We start from the raw sequence: 9,957 nt of genomic DNA, 5'->3' as shown, positions 1-9,957 counted from the left end.
ATGCCCACATAGAGGGCATCTAATGAGGCTGCACCCATGTAGGGGGCACCTCTAAAGGCTGCATACCAATGCACCTGCCAGTGGTTGGCAGATGCAGGCATGGCAAGTCGGTGGGAGAACCCAGAGGTTGGTGGAGGCAGAGCTCTCTGGAGCTGGCACCTCCTGGCTGCAGCATCTAAAGACCCCATGAAATGCTGGCAACGAGCGGCCTCTTGGCAGCATCTGCTGTTCCCCTGGCAGTCCCATCCCAACCCCACGCCAGTGCTAGGGAGACAAAAGCAGGAGCTGCAGCTGGTGGGGGGCTGAGAAGGGGCTGCCGGAGAAACGACACTGCTGCCTGCCGGCTGCTTTCCCCGGGTTTCTGATGGGGCCCAGGCTTGGGGGCCATGTGCTTGGCCACTGCCCTGTCAAGCCCCTGGGAGGTGTTTGCTCAGTCCACAGCTTCATCTCCATTCAGTTCTCCTGAGATCAAGAGTCTTATTTCTGAAAACTTCAATACTTTGTCCAATCTGCACCTCTACCTACATGCAAGTTCAGATCAACGCGGTCATTTCAGAATGAAACCTGTAAAATCATGTGTTTGTCTTAAGGCAATCAATGCTCAATATTCCAACCTGTACAGGAAATAAAATACATCTGTTTCTACCATGTTTGCATACAGAAAGCAGTCAACTTTGGTTGTTTATAATCATGCCTACTTTTTGGCCCTTGTCCAGGGAAAGTCTCTGCTTACTTCTTACTTGTGCATATTTTTGCTTCTCAAATCTCCTTGTTCCATCGTGTTCCACCTGTTTCTACTTTTTATATGTTCATTAAACTGCTGTCCACGTGACCACCTTTGCCTGTTGCTTGCTTTGTCCTATTCAGGAGGAAAAGGCCTATGAAAATGAGCTGAGCTTGGATGATGGTCCCCTATCTCTAGGGGGTGGGATGCTGCCAACTCTTTCCTGGTGAAAACAGGCTGCTTTGTTCCAGAAAATGAAAGAGACAGTGGAGCAGAGCGGAACCCCGCATGCCCTCCACGGCCTGCTGTCCTCTGCAACTGCCAGCACTCCCTGGGGCAGGCAGGATGTATTTCGTGGGGAGGGTAGGATGGACTCCCACCAGCCAGGATAAATCCAAGAGCACTTGAGAGTGCTGCGAGACTACTGGAAGTGGTGCTGCGAGACTACTGGAAGTGGAATAGGTGGAAAGGACGGGTCCTCTTCCTTGTCCTTATTCAGTAATGCCTGGTGATGAGTGGCCACGTAGGGCTGCCAGCCCTACGGCTTGCCCCTTCTGGGTTGGATCAATCCCATGCTGGGGGCTCTGTGTGTGTATGGCAAACTGTGCCAAGATGGTTTCTCCAGGTCTGTCTGCCCAAGGGTTCTTGCTGGCAGCCCCTTGAGGCAGCTCATAGTGGGATGGTGGCCTGACCCCAGCTGGAGAAGCCCATGGGTTTGGTCCAATTCTGACTTGCAGCCCCTGTGAGAGGTCCCTGGCCCTGCTGCTGGGATCTCCTTCTGCTCTGCCTGTCCTCTTTCTGCCCGGGATGGTCTGCTGCTCTGCCTCAGCAGGCTTTCCAGGCACTGCTTGCCCTCCTGCACACTTGCCCAGGCCACCTGGCTGGCCAGCTGCCTTCTGCAGCCCATGAGCCCAGTTTTCTGCTTCTGGCATCAAACCCACCCACTCACTCATCCACCCGTGACTATCGGTCACCTCCTGGAGACACCCAGATGAAGTCCTATGCTTTCCAGAGCCCCCCGGGGCAGCGATTTGAGAAGAGGAACACGGCACTTCCAGATCCACCATGAAATCACCGGCATGGTGGGTTGGGCTGTCTCAGGGACGGGACGCAGCGGCTGTATCCTGCCGGCCCCGCGCTCAAAGGTCTGACGGTGCCCCAGCCCCGCCGCACCCACACGGGGAAATCCGCCCTTAAGCCGGCTCAGGCGCCATGTCCCGGCGCCAGCCGCGCTGCGGCCCGGGTAAAGGCGCTTTCCGAGGGGGCAGCTGGGGTCAGGAGCGAAGCCGGTGCCAGGGGCCGGGGGATCCCCGCAACGACGTCGCCAGGGCCTCGCCACCTGCCCGGCTCCCAGACAGCTCTGCCCCACCGGAGGGCTCTGCCAGGAGGGGCGATGGAAAGGCGGGGGTGGGCAGGGTAGGGCCGCGCCGTCTCCTAGCAACCTGGCCCCGCCCCCACGCCGCCTCCCGTTCCCCCCCCCGCCGCTGCCCCGTGACGCGACGGTGGGAGCGTGGCCCATTGGCCGGGGCGGGCGGGCGGCGGTGACGCGACGGGGCGGGGCCAGGGGGTGACACGTCGGACGCCGGCGCCGCAAGCGGCAGCCGGAGCCGTCCCCGGTCCCGGTTCTGTCCCGTTCCGGCCATGCGGCTGTCGCTGGTGCTGTCGGTTCTGCGGCCCGCCGGGCCCGTGGCCATCGGCGTATCTCTGGGCTTCACCCTCAGCCTACTCAGCGTCACCTGGGTGGAGGAGCCCTGCGGGCCGCCGTCGCACCCCGCCGCCCGCCCGCGCCCCGACGGGGGCCCCGCGTCGGCCCCCGGCCCCGGCAACACCAACGGCAACGCGGTCCGCAGGCCCAACGCTGTCCCCGCCGGACTGGGCGCCGACAGCTGGGAGCCCCGCGTCGTGCCCTACCGCCCGCCCAGCCCTGGCAGGGCTGCCAAGAAGGCCGTCAGGTGCGGGGGGCCGGGGCGGGACTGGACGGGCAGGGGGAGCTGTGCCCCGTGGCTGCGGCGGGGGAAGGGCCGCCGCTGCTAACCGGGCTTTAGGAGGGAGTAGCTGCCGCTGAGCCTGGGGTGCCCTGATGGGGGTATGTGTGTCTGCCAAATCGGGGCTGCCTGCCTGCCCCTGCCTGCTGAACTGCTAGTAGGGTGCTTTACAGGTGACCTGACAATGTGCTCCTGGTGACCCGCAGCTACCCAGGGCTGCAGCTGTTTTTCTCGCACTGCAAGCGCCTTTTCCTGCTGCTTCTCTTCCTTCCCTCCACCCTCCGCCTTCTCCTTACCCCGCCCCCCACTTCGCCTGTCTCAGGGACATCTGAAAGAGCCTCCTGCCCATGCTGCTGCCTTCAGTACAGAGTTTGTCTGCTGCAGACACGTGTTGCCAGGCACCCTGCCCCAGCCCCTCTCCTGCCCTGCCCTAGCAGAGACCTCTCGGTGGTGCACATTCCCACACAGTGCTGCAAACTCCAGCCTGCTGCTGCGTCCCCGGGAAGAGAGGGAGTAAGCAGTGAAAGGACCTCCTTGTCCCGCCGAGGTGGTGGGCGGATGGAGGGGGCTGAATGGGGCCAGTGTGTGCCAGGCGGCAGCTGGGGGCCGGGGGGGGTTTACTTCCTGCCACTGAGAGAATTAAACCTGGAAATCATTGTGAGTGGGGCAGCTGGGGGCCAGGGGAAGGCGGGGGGGAGCACAGCCAGCTCGTGCTGTCTTCAGCTACACCAGCTTCTCTGGGGAGGGCTGCAGAGGCTCTCCTGCCACTTGAGAGCAGTGAGTCTGGCAGGGGCGTCAGGAAACTGCTTCTCAGCTTGACTGTCCTGGCTGGGGCTGGCAGTATGGTGGGGTGCCTGGTAGGTTGTGTAGCCCTGTTTCCCCCTGCTAGCTACTCTCAGCAGCCTTTAGTATGTCTCTGATTTGAGCCAGGCAGACCAGCTCACAGGAAGGGAGAGTCCCCTGTCATCTCAGGTTGTGGGGGACTCCAGTAGAGCCCCTCTGCTTTGCCTCTGGCCCAACCATATTGGCAGGCAATGCTGCTGTAGTAAAGTCTTGTGCATGTGGCTGTAGGCTGGGAGCAGTTTCTGCAGAGGAACCGATGTTGGTACCATCGGTGGGGACGGGGAGGGTGCAGGCTGAGATGGGGTGCAGTGCCCTGGGGCCAGATGTTCTCTTCCTTCTGCAGGACCCGGTACATCAGCACGGAGCTGGGGATGCGGCAGAGGCTCTTTGTGGGTGTGCTATCCTCCAAGAGCACACTGAACACACTAGGGGTGGCTGTCAACCGCACGCTGGCCCACCATCTGGAGCGCCTGGTTTACTTCACGGGCACGCGGGGCCGCAAGGTGCCCCATGGCATGACAGTGGTGACACACAGTGACGAGCGGCCCATCTGGAACATGTACCAGACCATCAGGTACCTTCTGGACCACTATGTGAACGACTTTGACTGGTTCTTCCTGGTTCAGGATGATACCTACACAGAAGCGCACCGCATCAACCGCCTGGTCGCCCACCTCAGCATTGATACCCACCTCTACTTGGGCCGCCCTGAGGAGTTCATTGGTGGGGACACTGAGGGACGCTACTGCTATGGGGGGTTTGGCTACCTGCTGTCCCGTAGCCTTCTCCTGCTCCTGCAGCAGCACCTGGAGAGCTGCCGCAATGACATCCTCAGCGCCCGGCCGGACGAGTGGTTGGGCCGCTGCATCATTGACTATACAGCTGTCAACTGTGCCGAGGAACATGAGGTAGGTCCTGCAGTGGAGATGGCCTCCAGGAATCTCATCCTGGCCCACCATATTTCCCTGCCTTCTCAGGGGCTCCTAAGCCTGGGGGACCAGCCTTTGCACCCTGTTGTCCTTTGAGCTTACTGTGCTGTCAGCTCAAGGGGTGGGAGTGAGTTGGGCCCAACTGTGAGTATCTTTCCTTGCCGGTGCAGGGCCTGCATTACCAATATTTTGAGCTGGGGAAAAACACAGAACCCGAGCGGGAGACTGACCTCCGTTTCCAGAGCGCCTTCACTGTCCATCCGGTGCTGGATCCCCTCCAGATGTACCGACTGCACAAGTACTTTGCCCAGGTGGAGCTTGAGAGGACATACCAGGAGATCCAGCAACTCCAGGTGAGACCTGGCTTGGCTGGGAGGGTCTGGGCTCCTTCTGTCCTCCTTGTAGGCTTTCTTGTCACCTTGTGCTACCTTTCCACTCTAATATGAGGGTTTGCCACCTGGAGCAGCTGTGGGATGGGATCAGTTGAAAGTGTGTGACTGCTAGGGGCAGTGGTGCTGGCTCAAGAACATCTTTGGATGAGACAGAGTGCAAGTCCTGCTGATGGGGCTGGTGTGCCGTATCTGGAATGCTGTCCAGAGGAAAACTGAGGTGTGAACAGTTAGGCTGAAGGCAGAGTTGTTCTGGTACTGTTCTTTGAGCCAGGAATGGTTGATCTGAGTCCTGGGAGTCAACTTGCTACAGCCAGAGCTGGAATGCCTACCTGAGCCCACCTTAGCTTCTCACTCCTCTCTCTCCTCTTGTAGCTGGAGATCCAGAATGCCAGCAGCCTGTCTGCTGATGGAGACCATGGCGCCACGTGGCCCATTGGCATCCCACCCCCCTTCCAGCCAAAAACCCGGTTTGAGGTGCTGCGCTGGGACTACTTCACGGAGGAGCAGGTCTATGCCTGTGTGGACGGCTCTCCCAAGTGCGAGCTGCGTGGTGCAGACCTGGCAGACGTGGCCGATGTGGTGGCCACGGCTATGGAGGAGCTGAACCGCAAGTACCAGCCGATGCTGCACATCCGCAAGCAGCAGCTGGTGAATGGGTACCGGCGCTTCGACCCCACACGAGGCATGGAGTACACGCTGGACCTGCAGGTGGAGGTGGTAACCCAGAAGGGGCACAGCCGCTCTGTCACCAAGCGTGTGCACCTTGTGCGGCCCCTCAGCGAGGTAGAGATCATCCCCATGCCTTATGTGACAGAGGCCAGCCGCATCAATGTCATCCTGCCGCTGACGGCCCACGACCGGGACTATGCTGCCCGCTTTTTGGAGGCTTATGCAGCAGCAGCCTTTGAGAGCAGTGAGAATGCAGTGCTCACCTTCCTCTTCATTTATGACCCTTTTGAGGCCCAGCAGGTCACCCAGAATGATATCTTTGCCCATGTGAAGGCCCAGATCACTGAGTATGAGCGCAAGTATGCAGAGGTGAAGATCCCATGGATCAGCGTCAAGACAGATGCACCCTCCCAAATCAAGGTCATGGACATCATCTCCAAGAAGCATCCTGTGGACACGCTTTTCTTTGTGGCCGGTGTAGGGACGGAGGTCACTGTTGACTTCCTGAACCGCTGTCGGATGAACACCATCAACAACTGGCAGGTCTTCTTCCCTATCCACTTTCAGGGCTACAACCCTGCTATTGCTCACCACAACCAGGTGCCACCCACCACACTGGACCTGGTGCGGGACGCGGGGCGCTTTGACCGTGACGTCTTCCATGAAGCCTGCTTCTACAATGCTGACTACATGGCAGCGCGCACCCGCATGATGGGTGATGTACAGGAGAATGAGGACATCCTGGAGACCCTAGACATCTATGACATGTTCATCAAGTACTCCAACTTGCATGTCTTCCGAGCCGTGGAGCCTGCCCTACTGCAGCGCTACCGGCACCAGGCCTGCAACCCCCGGCTGAGTGAGGAGATCTACCACCGCTGTGTGCAGAGCAGTTTGGAGGGCATAGGCTCACGTTCCCAGCTGGCCATGGTGCTTTTTGAGCAGGAGCAGGGCAACAGCACCTGAACCCTGGGGCACAGAGGGGCTGACCCTGCCCTATCTGCTCGCCCCACCTCTTCTGCTGCCCAAATCTGTCTTCCTCTTCCCAGCGACTGCCAGGATCACCAGTGCCCAAGCTTGTGACTCACCCCACTGGGGCTCCCTGGGCTGGGGTCTGCCAGCCTGGAATACTCAGGTCCTTCCAGAGAAGCTGTGGCTGTGCAGACCCCAGGGTGAGGTGAGGTTGGAGTTGTTGAGCTGCCAGTCAAGACACCCAGCTTCTCACCCATAGCTGCTGGCCCTCCCACTTGAAGCCACTGGCCAGCAGGAGGTGGTGGGCTACCTTGTCCGTTGCTGTCCCCCCTCAGCTGAGGGCACACAGAGCCCAGGGTCCCCCTCCTGCAGGGACATGACTATAACAGGGCTGGGGTAATCCCCTCCTGGGACACGTGCCCTATGCTCCTTTGGTGCATCAGCCTGGTCATGCAGGGACAGCAGGATGGGGCACATCCCACCCCAAAAAAGCAATAATGATGTTGGTTTTGGGGTTTTGCCGCTTGGCAATAAGCCAGAGCACTCCTGGTGGGTGGGGGGGGGCGTCCTGGCTCCAGGCCAGTGAGCACAGGGGGTGCCAGAGAGGATCCTGCTGTATTCACGTACTGTGATCTGCTCCCCATGGGAACCGTGACCCAGGCCGCTTTGGCCTTCGCAGTATCAATAGGACGTCAGAGGTCGCAGCCCTCAGACAAAAGCCTCCAAATAGAGGTGCTCCCACCTTCCTGCCACGGGGCCATCCTCAGGGAAGGGGGACATGGTGCCTGACTTGGTGGGCATGGCAGAGGTTTGGCTGTGCATCTCCTAAGGAGAAAGCGACTGAGGAGCTGCTCTCTGCTCCTGGTTTGTATTTAATAGTGGGGGGGTGAGGGAGGTGTATGTTTACACTAATAAAACAGATGAACCAGTGGGACTGGCTGATTCTTCACTGGGTTATCCTGCTGGGGGGTTGTGTTGGAGGCAAGTGCTGGCTGCTTGTACAAAACCTAGCTGGACTGCTTCCTCGCAGGGATGCTGCTTTCTTCAAGCTGTCTGCAGCATCCTCTGCCTGACCTGGGAGATGACTGCCTCTCCTTATTTAGGCCAGGGGAGCCTCTTGGCTTAGGGACAGGCTGGCCAACACCAGGCCAAGCAGACACTTGGAAATACCAGCTAGAACATCTGGGGGCTCAGAGCAGGAGTCTTGTGAAGTGGGTGTTTGTTCTCTCAAGTAACAAGCCACAGGACAAGAGGGAGTGGCCTCAAATTGTTCCAGGGAGGTTTAGATTGGAATTGGGAAAAATTTCTTCACTGTAAGGATTGTCGGGCACTGAAAGAGGCTGCCCAGGGTAGTGGTAGAGTCACCATGCCTGGAGATATTTAAAATACAAGTAGATGTGGTGCTTTAGAGACATGGTTTAGTGGTGAGCTTGACAGTATTGGTTTAATAGTTGGACGTGATGATCTTGAAAGTCTTTTCCAACCAAAATAATTCTATGATTTATTTATGCCCACCATTCCTGGGGTCATTCTGATGTCACCACTTGCTACCAGCCACTAGTGGTGCAGCAGGATGCTGAGCCCCTTACCAGGGGAAGCCCCATTGCTCATGCGCAGTGTGCAGAGCTCTGTGCAATGGCCTTTCTTTACCGGTGATGTAAATTCATGATCTTGCTGACCTGGCTGTGGGTGAAAAAGCATGGTAGTGAGAGGCTGGTCCTGCCACACATGCTGTCCTCGTGACAGCCTACAAAGGCTGTGCGTGAAAAAGCATGGTAGTGAGAGGCTGGTCCTGCCACACATGCTGTCCTCGTGACAGCCTTCAAAGGCTGTGCATAATGCTGAACCCCTGGCCCATGTTGAGTGCTGCCCTCTGGCATCTGGCATCAGCTCCAAAGGAAGCTCCTAAGCTAGAAACCACATCTGAGTGCTGTGTTGAATTATTATTGATGGACTAGCAATAAGATGTTACTCTTAGGGTTCGTTTCACCCTTTCTTAGGCTGTTTTGCATCTCAGTGCTTCTTAGCTTCCTGTGGTTTCCAGTTCCCTGCTGCAATGGTGCTTTGTTGAGCAGAGCACCATGGTCTTGCCCCAGACTCCCCAAATCTCACCACCTACAGCTTCCATTTGCAGTATGAGAAGAAGGACTGTGTCCCTCGTCCATGCTGCCTGCTCCAGGCATGATTTTCATACCTCTGCATATTCTTTCCATTCTTTGGTCATCATATCTTACTTGTTCATGAAACACCCATATCAGTGACATCTCTAAGAAAATTAACTGAACCTACTCGCTTTTGCTTGACCAGACTATTAGTGTTCAGCAAAACTCATTGAAAGCCGTTGGGCTGTGTCCCATGCCTTCTCCAAAGATACTTCATTCATATGTTCCTGCTCCAGCCTTCATATCCATGGTGTAGGAGCATATATGTTTAAATATAATTTTATTATGTTTCAGATTATAAGCGTTGGCTTGCTCTGAGAATTTCTATTTTTGATCTTCCCCGAGTGCATCCTTAATTCCCTTTAAGTGTGAATCTGGGACAGAGGGAGCGAGGCGGATGGAGGTGCATTGCGGATACATTTCTCTTCTGAAAAGCAGACCTTGGAAGTTGGATGTGATAGCGTATTAGAAGAGTATCCAAATGGTAATAAAGCAAACTGGCTTAAAATCAAGTTGGCTACAAAAAGAAATTCCAAATTGTCATTTAATTGTCACAGGATGGTCTAAATAGAGTTGCTCTTGTCTCCTCTTTTTTGTTTGCCCAGACAGAAGTTAGAGCTGCTTGCATACCTAATGCTTTGCACTATCAACACCAATGAAACCACCCTTGCAACCAGCAAGCAAATGTCCTATGAGCAAATGACAGTCCCTGGGGCCTTCTCAGCACAGTTAATGCTCCCCTTTAAAAGGGATCTGACAGTATTTGAATGCACTTTGGTGTTTGCCAAGTTATTTGCAGCATTGCAGCTTGCTGAAACCCTCCTCTTGCCAGTGCAGGGCTGGCAGGCGCAGGCAGGGCACTGGGCGGGGGCTGTGGCACCCTTGAAATTGTTTGCCTCAATTTGAAAGCACAGGAGCAGGCTGTCCCAGTGTGCCGAAAGGTGAGCCGGTGGGGAAGACGACCGGTCTGGCTGAACAGGGAGATTTTGAAAGAAATTAGGGTAAAGAAGAGAGCCTACCGATTATGAAAAAAAAGGGCTAACTACTCAGGAAGAATTTAGGAATATAGCTAGGTTGTGTAGAAAGAAAATTGGAGAGACAAAGGCACAAATTGAACTGAATTTCACCACCTCTGTGAAGGATAACAAAACGTCCTTCTACAGATACATCAATAGGAAAAGGAGGGGCAGGGAAAACCTCCATTTCTACCGGACATGGGCGGGAATATAGTTATCTAAGATGAAGAAAAGGCCAAGGTATTTAACACCTTCTTTGCCTCAG

At 56.4% G+C, this 9,957-nt stretch overlaps 1 protein-coding gene across 1 annotated transcript; it reads left to right on the top strand.

Moving 5' to 3' along the window:
• The first annotated feature begins 2,336 nt into the window (after positions 1–2,336).
• On the top strand, positions 2,337–7,437 carry CHPF (chondroitin polymerizing factor). The gene is made up of 4 exons (XM_030454693.1): positions 2,337–2,676; positions 3,896–4,460; positions 4,652–4,834; positions 5,246–7,437. Exons 1-4 carry the CDS (start codon positions 2,366–2,368, stop codon positions 6,506–6,508), a joined length of 2,322 nt encoding a protein of 773 aa, XP_030310553.1. The 5' UTR covers positions 2,337–2,365; the 3' UTR covers positions 6,509–7,437.
• Positions 7,438–9,957: the final 2,520 nt, after the last annotated feature.

The sequence above is a fragment of the Calypte anna genome, chromosome 7 (genome assembly GCF_003957555.1).
Source record: "Calypte anna isolate BGI_N300 chromosome 7, bCalAnn1_v1.p, whole genome shotgun sequence".
NCBI lineage: Eukaryota > Metazoa > Chordata > Aves > Apodiformes > Trochilidae > Calypte > Calypte anna.
The sequence above is the reverse complement of the archived record's forward strand: the minus strand, read 5'-3'. Positions and strand labels throughout refer to the sequence as shown.